The sequence below is a fragment of the Musa acuminata genome, chromosome BXJ2-8 (genome assembly GCF_036884655.1).
Source record: "Musa acuminata AAA Group cultivar baxijiao chromosome BXJ2-8, Cavendish_Baxijiao_AAA, whole genome shotgun sequence".
Lineage (NCBI taxonomy): Eukaryota > Viridiplantae > Streptophyta > Magnoliopsida > Zingiberales > Musaceae > Musa > Musa acuminata.
In genome coordinates, this window is record NC_088345.1 from 2,169,375 (window position 1) to 2,188,575 (window position 19,201).

The window sequence follows — 19,201 nt, forward strand, 5'->3', positions numbered from 1 at the left end:
TAGCAGGGGAGTGAATGGCATTATTGTTGTCCTTTGTTTTTTTTGTTGATGTGATGTCTTGACATGTTTATGAAGTATAAAGGAGATCACAAGGGAATCAATGATGGTAATGTTGTTCTTTTCTCGATGTGATGTCTTACCATCTTTGTATAAAAGTAGTGAAAGGTCGATCCAACAATTTATATATATATATATATATATATATGTGTGCATATACAATAGTTGAGTCTGATAGCTGTTGTAGAATAATCTCCATATGTGCACAGACAGCATGATGATGGATCATTGGAAACATCTAAACTATGTCAGTGGGAGTGAGCATGAGAACATGGGGAAGAATTATTGGCAGAAGAGAAGGTTTGGGTGGGTGGACATGTCGACATTAGAAGAGAAAAAGAAAGAAAATGACAGCACTGGGGAGATCCAAAGTAAAGTAACCCTCAACCCCACTGCATCCTTCAAAATTTGCTCATGGAAGAGAAGTAATCTGAGTGTTTGGTGAAATGCATCTAATTTCTTGACAATTGCACAAAACCGATCTACTTTGACAATCACTTGGGCGGTCGAAAACCTCCGAAATAGAGGTAGTAATACACAATTTTCATTATGTAGTTCACAATAGAAATTGACAAGCTCAAAAGATGAGATGGATTGCCTTCAACACATTTGTATGTTAGTACAGACCAAACAAGAATATGATGCTTCTCCATTAAAATCATGCGGTAGCTCATAAAGGGCTCCGACTTCCACTCATGTGAATTTTACAAGGTTGGGCATGCTCATCATCGATAAATTTTCCAAGACAATGATAAACAAGCCGATCGAAATAAATTGGGTATGGTTATAGAAAGAAAGATCTTACACCACTACGACAATCCCGAATGGGGACGGAGAGAGGTCCATGCTAGTTTCCCATCATGTGATCTAGCCCTCCTGCCCGAAGAGATGACACCAGGTTTGCTCCAGCCACATTGCGCAGCAGTTGTTGAAGCCATTGGTGGGTTGCTGGGTCATCCTACGATAAAAGTAGATGACACAGTTAATGTTTCATATCACTAAACAGCTGATGGAAGTACTTCGTAACTTTATTGAAGTATTGCTGGCATCAAAATGAGTGGAAAGGGATGTGTGGTAGATATGGTTATGGAGTAGCACTTACGCGAAGACACCTGTTGAAGGTCCCATCTTTCAACGTCACTGGGAGACCCCTGGTGAGAGCTTTACATGCCCTGTAAATGAGGACGCAAATATACAAAGAATAGGTTCTAACAGAAGATGGAAATCAATATATTTACTACAGTAATGACTGGCAAAACAGACCTTCCATTTTCTGACAGCCTGAGGTAACATCTGATTATATGCTTCAACAACCTTGTAGAAGGTTGCTCCACAAGTGATACGACCATATTAGCTAGGATCACATCAACAGCAAAGAACCGCTCAAAGGTGGCACAGACATGTTGAAGCCCCAGATTATCAAACAAGATCTTCTGAACAATAAACGTAGCCACCTAACAAAAGAGAGATCTTTGTAAAGTCAATGACCCACAAGAGAACTATGAACCCATTTTAATTGGTCCTTCTCCCTGGCAACAATAACAGGCATCATGAGGTTTAGTGTCAGTCAATGGTGACTGATCCTACAACTTTTTCTACTTTATTTACTGGAATAAGGAGTCATCCCTCTGTCATCATGATGATGATACTATGAAAGACGAGAACATTGGGATGATGATACTATGAAAGATGAGAACATTGGGCCCTACACAGCACCTCCCACAAGCAGAAGATCAAGTTTAATAGGTTAGGATCAAAATGGCAGCCCTGACAATCTGCAGAATGCTAACGTTGCCGAAAGAACAAACTGTTCAGTATTAAAGGAAAAAAAAAGTGACAGATATATTACGCACTGTTTTTGAAAGTTCACCGCCCAGCTCCATGGTGCGTAAACATAGCGGAATTATTTCAGTTTGGAGAAGAAAACTGATGGCCTCAGGATCATCGACCTACATAGGTAACACACGCATGCTCATGATTTGTTATTTGAAATCTAAAGGTGCCAATACAATGAATAAAAAATACTATCAAAATTGAAGAATTATGTGAGTAATTCAGAGATAAACGACTTAGCACCGAAAAATAGATGTGCAAATGAAGCACTATGTACCTTGAATTGTACAATATTTAGTTGCTCTTATCCCATAAGAAAGAGAAAGGCAGTGGTTTCAGCTATTCTTTTCCTTATTGATTTGGATTAGCAGCTAAGGAGATGACAGGTTTTTCACCCACATATTGTGTGTGCCATGACATTATGTAACTTCTATAAAATGAACTTCAAAGCTTGATTAAAAATTACTGTAATATGCAAGTATTCCTAAATTGATGAGGTGGGTGATGTAATTACCAGAGACCCCATTCATGCTTAATCCAACTAAACCACCCCTTAAAAAAAATGCTAGTGCATGTAGCTTATATACCAAGAAGAAGAACTTCTATTACTAGGCATGGTGAAGTTAACAAGAAGTTATGCTAATGAGAATCGTTAGGTTTGTATGGATCAGGAAGGAATGGAGAGAAAAAGAGATTATCATGAAGAATGTCGACAAACTAAAATCAACAAGTAGATGATAGGAATGAGATAAGCAGCAATCATTTCAATTTATAAATACCTTAACTAGAGCCCCAATCACTCCCAAGCTGGCAAGCCGCAAGTGCTCAAATGGTCTTGTTTTGCTTGTGGTATTTAAAATCGGGTACAGATATAGAGGTATATGTGCTGTAAAAATTATTAAATTAAGATACAAAAAGAGGCATCAATGGATATATTCTGAAAGTATTAACAACAACGCAATATATGGGGATAAGAAAATTTTCATCAACAAAGAGAAATGGTTTTAAAGAACATGTAACACAACAACAGGTTCAGATAGTATACTAGTATCACATGAAATATAACATAGGCTTTTCACTGTAAGATATATAGCAGTTACAATTTGCAGAAACATGTGTGTTCAGCAGATCTATTTTCAAGGTGACCAGTAGTGAGACAGTTGCAATATCACCAAGGAGATAATGAAATAGGCTGCTGCTCTCATATATGAAGCTAGTATTTTTTTCATTCTACCGATTTTTTTCTTTTTTGGCAAAGGGTAAGTGGTGAAGACGGATCTTGATCCAGAACCTCAGTGATGTGACAAAGTCTTTAGCTAAGCTAGCTACGACTGACCTTCACTACTGGTACAGCTATAATATGATTATTATATATGACTATGTTTTCCTTATTTTTTTTCAACTTCTCTTTTTCTTTCTTTGCTTCCTGGAGGATGCTCGTGCCAGCAAGCCAGTGCAACAATCTATGCTTACTGTACCACTCCGTCAGCCCGCAAGAATGTGGTAGTTGGTACATACTTGTAGTTAAATCCTTACTATGAAGCAAGGAAGGTGCTAAGCTAACTTGGATCTATGAATAGTCCAGCAAGAGAGCAAGGTGGTGCAAACACTATAAGACATAAAAGCCCATTGTAACAAGAAGAATGGAAGAACAAAGGCAAGACTTCCACCCAATTGTCTCTTAACAACCCTTAGGCAAGAAAGAGTATGGAATAGATGTTCACCACCAACTTTATAGAAGTAATGCTGTATAATCTGAACCTTGAAAAAGGAAAAAGAGTCTAAAATCTACTCCCATTTGTTCTACGAGTAAACTAGGATAAAATGCAGTATAATAAAAAGTCCCATAAGGCAATTTCAGGTTTGTCAAGGATCACTACGTAAATTTTATGGAAGTTTGTAGAGAAACTAAAACAAAAGCATGCAGTAAAAAAGCTTCATAAATTTAACCAATTCTTCATGTAATCCTAAAGAAGCCAAGAGGTGTAAATTCTGCATGGCATATGGACTATAGGAACTTAACTATGCACAGAAACAACATATGAGCTGCAATGTTCACAAATCAAGCATGACCAACACCTGACAGTGTGCCGATAACATTAGCTTCATTTAAGATAATAAGGAGTCCACCAATTACCATTTAAGAAAAGAATTTGTGTATCCGGGTGTGATGCAACACACTGCAGAATTAATAAAAAGACAACATGAAAATAATCAGATCACAGCGACAGCAAAGTAGCATGGCAAAAAGCTCTTTCTAAAAGATCACAATAAGCAATTTTTAAAGAAACAAAAGGCGCACCAACTAGCAAGTCAAAATTCATAGAGAATAAACTACCTCATTGATGCTACAGTGCACCCAAAAAAAAAAACACTATACATGCCACAATACCATGGCAGGCACACCTTTATGTTTGCTTGGACATATATGAAAGATGATTTAAGTCGCTCATCATTCTGAATGTGCAATGTCTGCCATAAGATTTACTCTTTGACCAGAACTAGTCCTATGTGTGCTTTTTTTGGTGTAACATCTAAATCTACTACGTTCAAGATGGACACAATTAGTAGCAGGATAACATGTCTCAAATATGAACAATTCCTTCAGTATTAGTTGGCTAAATCACTCTGTTTATATTATATTCAGGTTTAAAGAAATCAATAGAGTTGATAAAGTGCCCTAACCCACAAAGTCATACTCTACATTTAACAGCTCATCTGTACTCACCTCCATGAGGGCTCAATTGAGGGTGCCTTTCCTACTGTTCATCCAAGCAGTCATGGAGAAAAGAAAACGAGGAGGAAGAATAGCATAGGAAGAGAAGTAAAATAGAGCAGACCACCAAACAAGGCTCTTGCCAATGTGGTGGAGTCTAAAGAGGGTCAATGTATATAATCTTACCTCTACATGCAGGGATGTTTCCGTGACTCGAGCCCGAGTCACCTAAATTGCAAAGGAGCAACCTCAGCATGATACCAGGATCGATATTACGTGCAGATAAATATTGAAAACCTTCAGACTTAAATTAATTAAACTTAAAACATCTAAGCAGAAAAAAGATGTGTCAAGTTGAATTGTGTTGATGAAGTCCTTGCTATGAGATTTCAAATTGCGCAATGACCTTAACTATTCTCATAGTTATGTCTACTTCAATAAATTATTGTGGCTTCAAACGTTGCTCCATGTTTCTCAATGTGGTTAGCAAGTAGTAGTCATTGATGATAATCATTTTCCATATCTTATTGTGAAGCCTTTTAATATGCTGCCATCAAAACAAGCTTCTTTGGTTCAATTGTGGGTTCTGGTAGGGAGGTAGAATTGGTAGCACTGTCTCTCCCTTGCAGTATTGGCTGTACTTCAGCAGACATGAGCAAATCCAAAGGTATGTACATTTATTCCTTGATGCATCACTATCACATATTCATCAAACAAAGCACAACATGGAGAGATTCTGATGAGCAGATAAGATTTTATGTCCATAGATGCCTCCCACAGTGTCATGGGCATAACACATGTCAAATGTCCAATCAAAGTACTCACTCAAATAAACATTTATGATTATCACGTAAAAACACAAAGAAAACTACGCAAAATAACTGAGTAAGTTGTTTTCTCTAAGGACTTTCAAATTAAAAAAAAAGCTTATAAGCAAGCAATTGACCTGAAGAAGAGCAAGAGCATTGCAAACTCGAATTGATACATCTGGTGACAGTGTTGGAGGTGAAAGAGCAGGATAAATTGAAATAATCTCCTGCCAATGAGGGGACCATACAGCATAAACAAGTCATCTAATCTTGAGTGATATCCACAAACCAAATTGAATGGTTTACCACAGGCAAATCTATTTTATCAATGAAACATTCATATTATTCAAGTCCATAAGGGGTTGACGGGCATTTGTAGGCACTTGAAGCAAGAAGTAACTTTACATACATATTTAATCGAACCATCTACCTTCACTCATGCGATGTTGATCTACATAAATATGTAAACCATCACAATGAGTTTGTACCATATCACTATTGCTATGACAAACACATTTTTTGTCTCTTCTTGTAAGTTTCCATAAAGTAGTTTTCTTTAAACAATGAAGCAATTATAAACTCCATTCCTTCTATGGAATTATAGTAGGAAGAGGTCAAGAGGTGAGCAAGCACAATAAATCAGATTTAGATTACATCTCGGATGAACACTTTTATGCAGCATCAAAATTAAACCAACATAGAAGAAATTATGCACTTCAACACACTGACAATCGAAAACATACACACCTGAAGGAGCATTGTGATAGTGCCACAAGAATACCACAACAATGGAGCCAAATCTTGAAAAATGTCCCTTTTCTGCAAGAAAGAGAGAAGCTATATGTATTCATTTGTGAAGATCCAAAACACAAGAGCTTTTCTTGTTACAAGAAGGTTTAAATCAAGTATTTTAAGAAAAGAAAGCATCCATGCTTTCATTTCCATGTGTTTCTGATTCTAAAACAGTTCCTCAAAATCCAACAAAAGAGCAATGAATTGGAATATCTATCCAATGTAATCGAGACCTTTGATTCCCAAACAAGACTATCCAATATTTCTATATAGGAAGTCTTAGCGAACATGATAGCAAGGATCGTCATTTCACCTGTACCAGCATGAAACGGGCAGCACGTACAAGTCCGATCTGCCATATAAAGGGGAAAGTAGGAAACCCTAAATCGCACTTCCTGGCTGCCTCCACTTCTCATGCAGCCGCGATCGATGTTGTGAGCCTATGATTTCTCACTGCGATTTCTCGCCTCTGTGTTCTCACCATGATCAGAGCCTTTGCTTCTCACGCAGGTGCTAGCGGCAACCTCCATTGGCCACGACCTCGCTGCACACCACCACCGCAAAATATTTGCCCTAATCACTTCTCAAGTATGTCTCTTCTCTTCTTCCTCTTCCTCTACCTCCTTCCACTGCTGCTTCCTCTTCTTCCCTCTTTCTTCCTCCTTCCTCCATTGTCCCTTCCTCTTCTCCTTTTTCTTCCTCTGCAAAACACTACACTTATTGGTGTACCATGTATCGATACACTCATACAAACCAGTACATACTGACCTGACAATTCTCCGAGACGAGTCCAATACCCACAATGGCGAACCTTGCAAGATAGTCCTAGTTTTATTGGAACTACCACCTAATTTCAATTTCTATTGGGCTTGAACCATTTGATCTTTCTTAATCTATGACCTTTAATTAGAGTAACTAAAGTATTCTAATTACCTATTTGCTAATCGCTTTAGGAAATCCTTCAAGAATAAAACATCATCATGATTACTAAAACTTTCTCAAGATTTCCTAACCTAAAAAGGAATAAGTGACACAAAAATCTTTCCTAATCAGTGGAAGAAATCAAATTATCATATTTCCAGAAATAATATAGCCTGTCCAAGAAGCCTTTTTAAGTAGAATTTCTTTCCAATTATGAAATGCATTGTTGGTATCTACTTTCTTTTTTGCATTAGTTAATGAATATAGCAGCATAAGTTTAATTCATAGGGGCTATAAACTTAACAAATAGTTGAGAGATTTATTTGGAGAAGATGTCTATCTTCCCCCCTAAATTTCTTTTGTAATCAATTTTTCTAACAATTCTCCTTCCAAATTAGTAAAGAATCATATAGATAAAACTTAAAAGAACAAGTACAATTTTGGCAGGATTTAAGGTTTCATCCATTTATTATTCTTCTTATACTTCTCAAAGGAGGAAACAAAATTAATGGGAGAAAAGGAATGCCTGTGCATGAATATATATGTGTGTTTGTGCTTCAAACGGTGCATGTGTGAGTGTCTATCCACATATGAGAGGTTTCAGGTGTGTGCGCGCATGTCCCTGCATGTATGAGTGTATAGAGAGGATTAAAGAGACTATCTCCTCAGAAGAACTCCTGGTTGCCAGAAATGGCAATTGTTGTAGCATACAGGATAAGCAGAAATGGCAATTGTAGCATACTAATAAGATGGATGAGAAAAATCCCACAAGTATTGATTTTGAAACACTAGACACTTGAGCTTAGAATTTACTAACCTCAAGGTCTTGTGATTACCTGGAAATCAAAGACTCAGTATATAACAACACAATCAACAACCTTGCATACCAAAAACCTTTTCAGTCATAAGATTAATTGAAATTTATAGTCAAACTGATGGGTAATTACAAAAGGCATTCACAGAAATAAGTGTCGCTGATATTGAATGTTAGAGATAGATGGATGATAATATAGTGAACAAAGAAAAGAGTCATTTTTGTGGTTATTCTCAAAAGAAAAAGTAGATGCATTTGTGGTAAGTTGGGACAGCACCATCAATAAGAAAATAATGCAAGATTGCGCTAAGATGTTTCATATGTCAAAATTCAAAAGAAGTAAATACACTGCACAAGAGATACAAGGTTCTAGAAAGAGGATAAAAATCAGAGGAACTTAGTTAAATAAGGACATGGCCCTTCTACAATCTAGAAAGTCACAAGTTATGAAAAAAGATCCATACGGCTGAAAAGCAACAACCTTAAATGTGGCTGTCAATCCTATCCTGAGCTCATCTCACAAATTTAATTTATTTCCAAAAAATTTGCTTCCAAATTAAACATTAAAAAAGAAAGCTAGCCGAATTATACATGGAAGATCCAAGATTATATGGGTTTTATAAGAACAAAGTGGAAAGCATAAGATCCTAGAGCGATCTGATCTAATAAGCATGCAAAAAAGATGAGTTTCAACACAGAGCAGACTTTTTTAAGATTAGTAGCTAACACAATAACATTCGTCAAGCTTCTGCTAAAAAACATATCTACATACTTGCAAGAAACTGTCCAACCTTAACTGTAGCTTGAGAAAATTTGTTAGTAGGGGCATGTACACATGGGCTTCATTACAAAATTATTTCAAGTGAAGCAACAATGACGGATGTTAACTTAAGGTGAATGATCTCAAGAAACCCTAAGATTATAAATATAGATAAGCTAGTTATCTACCAAAAAAAGGGTTGAAACTTGGCCTCGAAGTGGTTCTGAAGTGGAAAATTTTAAACACTTCCCTCCGTTGAAGTTCTTTCTTTCAAACGTGCCCTTCAGTTTACTTCTGTCATGGGCAGCCTCATCTTCCTAACTTTACCTTTTCCTTTCTAGTAAATAGGAGAGAAATTAAAAAAAGTTTTCGTGCTTCGTTTCATCCCCTGATGCATCATTTTAAGTGAAGACTGTGATGATTCCGACGTCTGTGACTCTTGTCCGAGTTACTCCTCGTCAAAGTATCTTTCATCTTTCCCACTAACCACGAAAAGTAACAGCGTTTACCTATCAAACCCCCCAACAATTCTTCCCTTTAAATTTTTTTGCGAACTGTGAGAACTAAAACAGAACAGCTTTTTCCAGGTATATTTTGACCTACAGTAATCGAAGAAACAGGCGTTCGAGGAAGACGAGACGGAAAATAGGAATAGAGGGGTCGGAGGGAGCGCGACCTTGGACAGATCGAAGAGGGCGTGCTCTCTGAGCTCTGGATCGCAGAGGTCCAACACGAGCTGCTCCACCGACGCCATCTTCCGGCCCGTGACGGGCTGGCCGGCAGCGGCGGGGGCGACCGGAGAGGGGGAGTCGCTACCTCCTCCTAAGAAAGCGCCGCTTATGGAGAGAGAGGGGAGAAGGTTCGTCAGTCTTCCCAAGCCGTGACCCGAACAGAAGAGGACACCAGAGGAGAGAGAGGAGGAGAGAAAGGAAGTCGCGAAGTGTCCGAAGCCTTGCCGTTTGTCATATATATATATATATATATATATATATATATATATATATATATATATATATATATATATATATATATATATATATATATATATATATATATATATGTATATATATATATATATATATGTATATATGTATATATATTGTGTTGTAACTTATAATATTTCCATAAAACTATTTTTTTATTTTATTTAATCTCTTATTATATTTTTGTAAGTTAACTTGATTAAGATTAAGAGAGATTATGTTTCCCTATTACCTAACAGTAATAATAGCAACATTCCGAGTAGAAATTTTAGTAGTTAGAATGCTATATGGGCATTTATTTATTTCGTGTATTATATATATAAATATATATATAATTTGTTTTTTCAACAGACACAATAAGTGTTAATGAATTATTATAATGTATTATTATTATATCAGTCACAACAATTTCTTAGGGATTCAATGATTGCAAGTTAATATTTAGGGATAACAGCAACATACAACAAAAGTTACATCAGTATTATTGTGAGGATAAACCAAAAAGTTAGACAGTGACCAGGAGTACTAACACTCATCCAAACCATAGTGCCTATAATGGATCATTCCGCTATAGAACAAGAGAGAAACCCCCACTAATAATTCAGGGATATATTAACCAAGTGGCAAAGAAACAACTTTGTAGTGTTAGCTTTAAAATGGGAGAGAGATAGAAAAGCAAACAAGTCCAAACAGCATCTAACTTTGTGGAAGGTAGTGTTAGAACACATAGGGAAGTAGGCCTGAGAAGAATGTCCAGACTTTCCATGGATGGTAAACTGGAAACCAAGACATAAATAGAAGGAGATGCTTGTAGTTTCATCCAGACGACAGATGCTTCTTCAGACCTGGACTACGCAGGTTTCTCAAACAAAAGACCAATTTACAAACATGAAAGCAAGACAATGGGGTGAGTCCACATCATTTAAGACCTTCCATGCTACCACTTGTTCATAAGATATCGGCCTCCCCATGCTCGACGAGCAGATGCCGGCAGGAAGATAAGCAAAGCCCTAAAAGTTGCGGAAGGGGTGAAACAAGTCTTAGAGTAATAAAGGTGTACATAGTCTTATACGCAAGGAACTGATAACAATGTGATCCAAAGATTCCTCTCTTATACCCACCTGTTGCATGATCTTGGGAAACTCTGCATTAAGCACCTTCCTGCTGCTGTCATCAAGAATCTTCTCCAGTGTTATATCCTGCAGAGCTACATTCGTTGTTTCTAGCATGTCGAGACCTGCTTGGTTGGCAAAGTTAAAAATAGAAGGAACCTACAAAAGGATCAATGCATTTTAATCAGGAAACAGAAAAAATAAAATAAAATATTGACTAAAATGAGCTTCGAGATTAGAACATTTGTAGATTTAAATATTTCAGGAAAAGTGTAACAAGGGGTCTGAAGATACACAGAAGAGTTGACTTGCCTTTAAAGCATAGCACACGATTGCATCTGAATGGTGCCACAGATTCTTCAGCAATGATTCACTCGTATGGGAGTCTGCTTGAAAGAGATCCACTCCAATATGGAATCTGAATTTTTATTTTATCAGCTTGTTAATAGTAATCCTAATCAGATTAATAGGACAGACCATACTTCCCTACTAAAGTAAAAAGCTTTATGATTAGCTAAACTAACTTAAAAGGAAAGGCATGTAATAAACAAAAGAAAAGCATTTTGTAATTAAAACAACACACCTAAAAAACAACAGATGATCCACACCTACAAATTCCTAAAGCTTGAGTGACAGATGGAGTAGATTGCTTGTAAAGTTCAAAGGCAATCGAAGGCATTTATCAACAATTTCTGATTTCATATTTACTATGTAGCTTGCTTGTAAAGGCGTTGAATGAAAAATCATTCCACAAGAAATAGATAACAAGAAGAAACATTCAGACTATAATAATATTGAATATGTGCATTATTTGTTTAACAATTTGATTACAAGCCTTATAGACAAAAACAAACATCAATCTGCATACGGTGTACAGAGGAACACAATCAAATACATTATGTCACCAAAAAGTACCTGTAACTTCGAAAAATCCATTGTGCCAGTGTGTGGGCTTCAGGTGAACCAAGTGGCTGTTTGGCCCCAATATGAGAACCCAGTCGTGAAGGTGCAATTGCCATAGCAACTCTCTGAACTGATGTCACCACACTTCGAACATACTGTCGTGCCATTGCAGCCACATTTTCCCGGAGGTGATTCTCATATGTAAACTGGAATGCTACAGTCAGAACTGATCTTGAGTTGAATGCACTACAAGTAGTCTTATTTGCAGTGTGTGCTGCAGCTCCAGAACCAACCTCAAGTGTGGATGCCAAATCAAGGGTTCGAGTAGCTTTTGGACCATCCTGCAGCAAAATATGTAACCTAACTTTATGCAGCCAAAGATGAACCATACAGCTTGGCATACTCATTAGGTTCTTCCTGTAGGAATGATCTACAATTAATGACTATGAGCTAATCCTACTTGGTAACTAGCAGCTTCCTGTCCTGGGACTGAACCATAGAAAAAGGTGTGCATGAGTCTCCCGCCAATGCGAGGACCAGGAAGGGTCAAAGTTAGATAATGTAAATGATATCACAAAATGGACAACAACCTCAACAGCAAATAAAAGTTTGCATGCTGGATTTGATCAGAACAAATGGTCAAGTAGAGGCTCGTAAATATAGTCTTACAGAATAAATAGTTCAAAAACAACAGAAGTTATGGTAACCATACCGGTCTGGAATCTAACGGTATTATGCGAAAACCTGAGGTTAGAAGAGGGGTATCATCTGCAAAAGATTCATCAATAGGTGCAAAAACAAGCTGTGCACAAGCACCTGCTGCATTTTCGTCAACGCCGCGACAAAGCTGCCATTGAGAAACACAGTAGTAAGTTGAGACATGCCCAAGAAAATTAGTACCTAACAAGTATCAGATAAATTTGAAGTATGTTGCTTTTATTAATTCTTTTTTGTTTTATTTCCATAAACAGGTGGAGTGTTCATAACTTAAAGTTCTTCAATTTCTTGCTCAGATTCTTAAATGTCTAAACAAAATGAATTAAAAAACAGAAGCACCGCCAAAAGACAAGCTATTTGCTTAGTGTTGATGTAAGTAACAAGCACAAAATGGAAGTAATATCGAACAGGCCCTAGCTTCATGTTGTGAAAGACAAACCTGTAGCAAGTGGATGTTTCTAGATAATACATCATCTTGGTTAAACCCATGGTCTACAATCCTCACCACCTCCAAGGTCTACGCTCCAGAACAGCATAAATACTCCATACGATCAGGTTAACAAAACCATAGAAAGGTGAACACATTGTTCTTTGCTGGAAGAAGAAGAATTACCTCTTCATGTTCAGTAGTATGAGCAAGAGGAAGTATAATCTGATTGCCTACAAAGTTACTGCCAGATCTCACACCAGGAACTGCATATGGGCTAGCTCTCAGTGATGAAGCAGAATAAGCATCAACGCCAAAATCAGCCCATTCAGAACGATGTTCCCTCAAAAAGCAAACCAGTAAAGCAGGTGGCACATTCTATATCATGAGAACGACAGGTGTTACTTGCAACTCCAAAACTCAGAAGGCACAAGGAAGGAAACAAGTTCGAAAAGAAACAGATGTCATAAATAGGACAGGCCGTACCTGCAGCAACATTGATGCTTTTGCACATAAGATGCCACAACCAATGCCAGAAAACGCTGTTGAAGAATTAAAGTGAGATCTGTGAAATTTGTTCGGTGATGAATTTATGGCAATAGTCACGTCCTCAACACCGTCGCTACCCATCAGTGACCAACCATCATCGGCAAAACCATTTACAGCATCATTGAAGCCTCTGTGATCAGCCACGATATTTAACAACAGAAGCATGAAAGGCATTGCTTTTGTAATAAAAACTGATGCTCAGTCAGCATAGGATAATAACAAAGAATCTGTGACCTGCTCAATCGCCGAATGAAATTCCTCAATACAGCAGGTTGGTGTCGACCAACATAAGCAATTTCACCACTGGCTTCTTGTGAAATTTGCCTTATGTGTCGTAATGCCTATAAAAGATAAGTTCACATTTGAGAATTGTTAAATAAAGTCTATAATGCTTGATGACAAAATAAGACTTACAGCAAGAGTCATTTTCTGTGCTAAAATTTCGGGTGATTCATACAACGGTCTGATAACCTCAGGCACACTCCAAACCTTCAGCATATTAAAGAATTAAGTAATTCCATAAGATCAACCAACAGAACTTAATAAGTATGTAGATCTAAGGCCATGAAACATACATCCAAATCAACATGATCAACAATGTGCATCATTGAACCACCTCCCTCACATGGACGAATAAGATAGCCACTGGGAAGCATCGTGGCTCTAATAAAATCTGAAGCAGCTGGCCCAACAGGACCACCAGTTGATGGAGTCAGCGATCTTTCACAGATCTACAAGGAAAATCTCTAAAACATGACTTGCATGGTCAAATCATTTATAAGATAAAATGTTAAGACAATTGAAGCACGATATCTAACAGACCACGGGTGTGCATATAAACCATAAAAAAAAAAATTTCATGCCTGCTAAAAACTAAATGCTGCTATTCTGTCAATGACACAGGATTCATACCACAAGACTGCCATCTTCGAGACATGTAGTGTATCTGAGAATCCAAAAGTCACGTGCTGATGCCAAAGTAGTAGGTGCATATGTCTACAAACAGATTACAAACAGTCAATATACAAAAAAAGAAAAGAGAAATTGCGATTCCTACATATTGCTGCGAAGACAACAGGAACAGACCTGCATGTATAATAGTTCAATATTTCCTCCATTTCCAGCAGGAATTACTGTAAGCACATCAAGGCATCGGCAATCATGATACCAAGATAGACGATCTTTTAGAATCTCTGCAACCTAGAAAGAACAGCATGTTGAGAAAAATATAAGAATAAGCAAGAATCTTTAACATCAACTCATTGTGGATGAAGACATATCTAGAACCACAGAGAAAGTACATTGGCTTACCTTTGTGGGTTCTAGATTCACAAGACCACAGGCTCGAGCTGCTACTCCACTACAATTGCGGGAAACAGCAATGATTCCAATGGAATCCGGACCAGGCTACAATGAAAAGCATAAATGAATGAACTGGTTGAATTCAGAATATGTAACGGAGATATGCTTTGAATATCACCTTCATTCCAACCATCTGAACCCATTCAACAGCAGTTCCAGTAGCCTTTGAGAGGAACTCTGCCAAGGTCTCCTCCGCAATTGCAAGCAGTCTACTCCAGTAAACTAAATACATTTAGAGGCAAAACAAGAAAGAGATTACTGCAATAAATGAACAACCCCAACGTTCTGTTACCCAGCTGGGTTGTTAGGATCCTTTTGCGGGCATTGAGGGGTTGGATTTTGTTGGTGGTGGTGCTGACCACTTGTCACTACAGACTCACAACTGGTATCTGTAGTTGCTACAGATGCCTGCACATTTCCAACAAACCAAGTTAAGAGTAATATGGACATTTATGAAATAGATGAGGACTTTTGACAACATAAATAATGTTAAATAGGTTTCTAAACATTGGAACAAGACATTCAATGATAACTTTTTTGTTCCCCACCAGCATCAATGCAAATGAGTAATAAAAATATAACACTGAACCAACACTTGTAGACACAGCAAATCATAAAAACTATCAAAACATACTATTGTAACTTAAAGCAAATCTTGTTCAGAAACCAAAACAAGTGTAACCTTCAGGCACATCATGGAGTTGACAATTTCAAAACAAAACCAGTATCTAGCAGCAAAACAAAGTAAGGTAATGCTATTAAATAAAAATGCAATCAGAAGCTTAGAACAGAAGCAAACCAAAAAAGAAAGAAAAGGTTTCAATAGGTGATTCAAGAAAAGTGCAATCATCATCATAGAGATTCCAAGAAGTCACTCGTACATTGTGAAGCTGCTGGCGCATATAGCCATTTTCACAAACAAGTTGAGACACCTGCTTCTGCAGTCGGTCATTCTCCTCCATCAATAATTTGTTCATGGCAGTCAACTTTCTGTTAACTGCTTGGAGTCGGCATGCCTCTTTCTTTTGTTTCTCACGACATCTATAGAAAATGACATAGAGTAAGCCCAGAACAAGATATATACCAAAAATGACATGCAATGCATCATTATTGGTATCATTAAGTGGGTTCAGGAAGCAAAAATAAATCAGATGCAAGCTAACAGGGAAGCTGACAAAAACCCTCAGCAAGGTTACATTTCAAACCATTTTCTCATAATATAGTTGGTTCCCGTCTATTATTCATTTCAAGCAATCCCACCAAGTCTAGGCTTTTCATGGAAAGAGGATTACATTTCAGCTCAGTGACTGGTGAATATTGATAAACACCGAGAAATACCTAAAAGTCAATAGTAGATCAGCCACCCTTATTTTGGAGTGTCGATACCATTGTCCTAAAATAAGTTCCAAGCAATGAAATTGAGAAAACACATGTAAAAGATCCATTATGCAGTAATCAACCTTATCTTCTTGATGATCACCATAATATTTTGTTTGCTCGAATGAAAGACAAGACCTAAAAGATCATGACAGAAATAAGATAGAAATGTTGTTCAAAACACCAAACAAAATCCTAGAAAGAACTGCCAGATGTATTTGGTTTATGTTTACTACTGCAGAAGACCAGGCAAAAGGTCATGAAACCCACAGATCTTCATACAGCATGACTAACAAAAACAGCATATGGAAACATATATTCACCATAACAAGAAAAAAAACAATGACAGCGGAAATTAACCATATTCATGACGTCCAAGCTCTGCTACTAAGAAGCCTCAGTAGCATAACTTCCAGGCAAGAATATGAGAGCACACAAATCTAGTAAATTGAACAGAGCACAAAAGTGAGTCTGCAGCCAAATAAACTGAGAGCTAGAACAGCTCGAATACCAAAATAAGGAGGAAATAAATTTGAAACCAATCTAGATATCCAGAAGATCCCAACTTTCTAACCTGTTCCCCCTTGATTTAATATTTCCATAAGAGTCAAAGAAGAAAGGAAGCCGAAACATGTATTTCAAAGTAAAATCTAGCACCACACAAAATTTGTCTAACCACAACTCAGAATTCAAAAGGAGAGGGAAAAATCACCTCCCAAACCAAACGGCACCAAATCCAATCAGAATTTGAGAAGAACAAATAAAATCATTTTCCCCCACCAAAATCTATTTTTTTTCCTTTGTTTTTTTTTTATATATTTTGCTAGCAAGGCCTTCCGATTAGTTACCTGCGATTCTGGAACCAAACCTTGATCTGCTTCGGGTCGATGTTGGACAGAATAGGGCACTCCCTGATCAGCTGTTGCCGCTTCAGCGAGCTGGGCTTCGGGCACTCATTGTACACCCTCTCGAGCGCCTCCACCTGCTCGGGCGTGTACCGCACGTACTTCCCCGCGTCCATAGCCAGCTTCTGCCCCTTCCCCGCCTCCTTCCCTGACACAATCATCGCCGTCTCCCCACCCCAAAAGAAAAAGGAAAGAACCTTAGACAGAGTATCCCAATCTAACCCTCCTCGAGAGAACGCAAACCCTAGCACCCGTCGCGCTCCCTCTTCTTCCGGCTCGACAGTGATAAGGGGAAGCACCCCCGTCCCCTCGCATCACAAGCCTCAAGCCCTCGCGACCCCCCGCCGATAGCAACACGTCGTAGAAGGATCGGCGTAACCCTAAGCAACGCTTCTGCCCCTTCTACTCCCTCTCGAAGCGGCCATTAGTAAGAGGACACACATTGTGGTCTCTTCTCTTCATTAAGCCGTCACTGTCACCTCTCTCTGTCTCTCTCTCTCTCAGCTATTTTCTTTTTCATTTAAACCCCTAAAGAAATTGATAATTGTCATTCGTAGATAAAGTATAATTTCATATAAGACCCTCAAGTATTAATTTTTATATATAGGTCCTTATCACAATATTAGCCCAATCTTTTATGTACATTCTTAATATCTATGAAATCACTCTCTTCTTCTTTAATTGGATAGAGGCATAGCTTTATTTAAATTAAGTTTCACAGTTTTTATCTAAAGGTGTTTTAGTAGAAACTTTTATATAAATTTTGTGTCAAGGAGATGTATGCAACTTTGGTTTTTCTTAATAATAACATGGTGGGATTTTTTTTTATTTATTTTCTTGAATGATTTTAATACTAAAAAAGTTGATTTGGCATTACAGTCCACTTCAGAAAAATATTTTTTAAAAGAAAATCATAATGTGTGGTGGATTAATATTGCTTCAGTTTTTTGTTCAAGACAATGTTTTTCCAATTGAATTGATAAAATTTCAATGTTTATTATTTTTAAGTAATATTTTCTTAAATCTTGCTTTGTCTTTAATTTTATTATTGTTGGATCCCAAAACAAATAAATAAGCAAATGGATCCTAGGAAATGCTTTTCTTTTTATTTTTATTTTTAGGAAATCAATGGATGTGAGAAAATGTTTTTCCAAAAGATGTATATGTTCATATATACAGCAGTACTTGATACAGTACTAAATTCCATCCTATTTTATGTTCAAGGATTAACCATGTTTCATCCATGGGAGGATCTAATGATGAACCAGCAGTGAGTTCTGATACTGTCACTGCATTGAACTTTGTACTACACATGCAAACAACATGTTAAATCTTTTTGTCTCAGCTCCAAGAAGCAGAAGATGAAAACAACATCAACTCCACTAATAATAAGTGGAGTTGTTTCTAAGGTCTGTTCTGTTCTTCATAGTTCTTTCTGTCTAAAAGCTCTTAGTTCTACTTAATCTACAAACTAACACATGAACAGTAAGTGATCCTGTAAAGAGTATCTTTTTATTTTGAGAAAGAAACTCCAAACAGTATATTCAAAAGTAATATTCCAACAGAAGAATTCAATGTCATGAAACCTTGTAACCTCAGCTTCAGTTCTGTAAAGTTCACATAAGATGTCTCAGCTACCTTCATAGATCAGTAAAAGTCCAATGAAGTTAGAGACCTATGAATCCTTACAGTCCAGCTTTTACTCCCATCAACAAAGTCCAGTAAATGGGACCAGTGAATTATGGAACCTTTATTGCCTTGGACTCCCAACGGTAAGGCTCGTAATACTGTATCATATCGATATTTCGATTTAGGTTCGGTACCAATACGATACGGTATACCGAGTGGTACACTCAGGTGTATCGAGTACTGTAGCATTTGCTACAGTGCTACAGTGCACTCGGTCCGGTGACAGACGGTCCGCGTACCGACAACCTATCGGACCGATACGTACCGCCCATATCGGGCGGTACAGTTCGGTACGACAGACCCCCAACAGAATACAAGTCTTTGTCAATAAACCTTATAATTACTTAGATAAGATGTTTAGGTAGTAGCTATAAGATTCAGCAAAGGAAGATAGTGAAATGATAAGATTCAGTAAGGAAGACAAGTTATGAAACCTCAGAAAGCTATAACCCTACCATCCTAATGAAAGGTTAAT

The 19,201-nt window shown here is 37.5% G+C and overlaps 2 protein-coding genes across 6 annotated transcripts; both read right to left on the reverse strand.

Moving 5' to 3' along the window:
• Nucleotides 1-681: 681 nt before the first annotated feature.
• On the reverse strand, nt 682-9,600 carry LOC135618617 (uncharacterized). Of its 4 annotated transcripts, none has more exons than XM_065119647.1 (9): nt 9,379-9,600; nt 6,163-6,234; nt 5,553-5,642; nt 4,028-4,070; nt 2,670-2,776; nt 1,911-2,006; nt 1,321-1,511; nt 1,160-1,229; nt 682-1,015 (listed from the first exon to the last, which is right to left on the reverse strand). In XM_065119647.1, the coding sequence occupies exons 1-9, from the start codon at nt 9,454-9,456 to the stop codon at nt 905-907; spliced, it is 858 nt and encodes a 285-aa protein (XP_064975719.1). In that variant the 5' UTR covers nt 9,457-9,600; the 3' UTR covers nt 682-904. The 4 variants fall into 4 exon arrangements, with proteins under 4 accessions (XP_064975719.1, XP_064975720.1, XP_064975721.1 ...); XM_065119648.1 differs by lacking the exon at nt 9,379-9,600 and adding an exon at nt 6,521-8,713; XM_065119649.1 differs by lacking the exon at nt 5,553-5,642.
• A 663-nt stretch (nt 9,601-10,263) lies between these two features.
• LOC135618618 (homeobox-leucine zipper protein HOX32-like) lies at nt 10,264-17,457 on the reverse strand. 2 transcript variants are annotated; one of them, XM_065119651.1, is made up of 18 exons: nt 16,981-17,456; nt 15,637-15,796; nt 15,048-15,163; nt 14,874-14,964; nt 14,705-14,800; nt 14,480-14,593; nt 14,306-14,389; nt 13,969-14,124; nt 13,808-13,882; nt 13,628-13,734; nt 13,331-13,523; nt 13,031-13,222; nt 12,857-12,934; nt 12,413-12,547; nt 11,713-12,041; nt 11,110-11,215; nt 10,807-10,956; nt 10,264-10,695 (listed from the first exon to the last, which is right to left on the reverse strand). In XM_065119651.1, the coding sequence occupies exons 1-18, from the start codon at nt 17,196-17,198 to the stop codon at nt 10,549-10,551; spliced, it is 2,547 nt and encodes an 848-aa protein (XP_064975723.1). In that variant the 5' UTR covers nt 17,199-17,456; the 3' UTR covers nt 10,264-10,548. The 2 variants fall into 2 exon arrangements, 1 of the variants encoding a protein (XP_064975723.1); XR_010489076.1 differs by lacking the exons at nt 10,264-10,695; nt 10,807-10,956 and having other exon boundaries at nt 11,713-11,914; nt 11,994-12,041; nt 16,981-17,457.
• Nucleotides 17,458-19,201: the final 1,744 nt, after the last annotated feature.

Coding starts and splice junctions, on each gene's coding strand:
- LOC135618617 (XM_065119647.1), bottom strand. CDS start 9,456: ATGGCGTCGGTGGAGCAGCTCGTGTTGGACCTCTGCGATCCAGAGCTC. Junction 2,777..4,027: donor ACAAATTCTTTTCTTAAATG/GTAATTGGTGGA, acceptor TAATTTTTACAG/CACATATACCTCTATATCTG. Junction 2,007..2,669: donor TGATTGGGGCTCTAGTTAAG/GTATTTATAAAT, acceptor TTACCTATGTAG/GTCGATGATCCTGAGGCCAT.
- LOC135618618 (XM_065119651.1), bottom strand. CDS start 17,198: ATGATTGTGTCAGGGAAGGAGGCGGGGAAGGGGCAGAAGCTGGCTATG. Junction 14,801..14,873: donor TTCAGATGGTTGGAATGAAG/GTGATATTCAAA, acceptor TTTTCATTGTAG/CCTGGTCCGGATTCCATTGG. Junction 12,042..12,412: donor TACCGTTAGATTCCAGACCG/GTATGGTTACCA, acceptor ATTTTGCTGCAG/GATGGTCCAAAAGCTACTCG.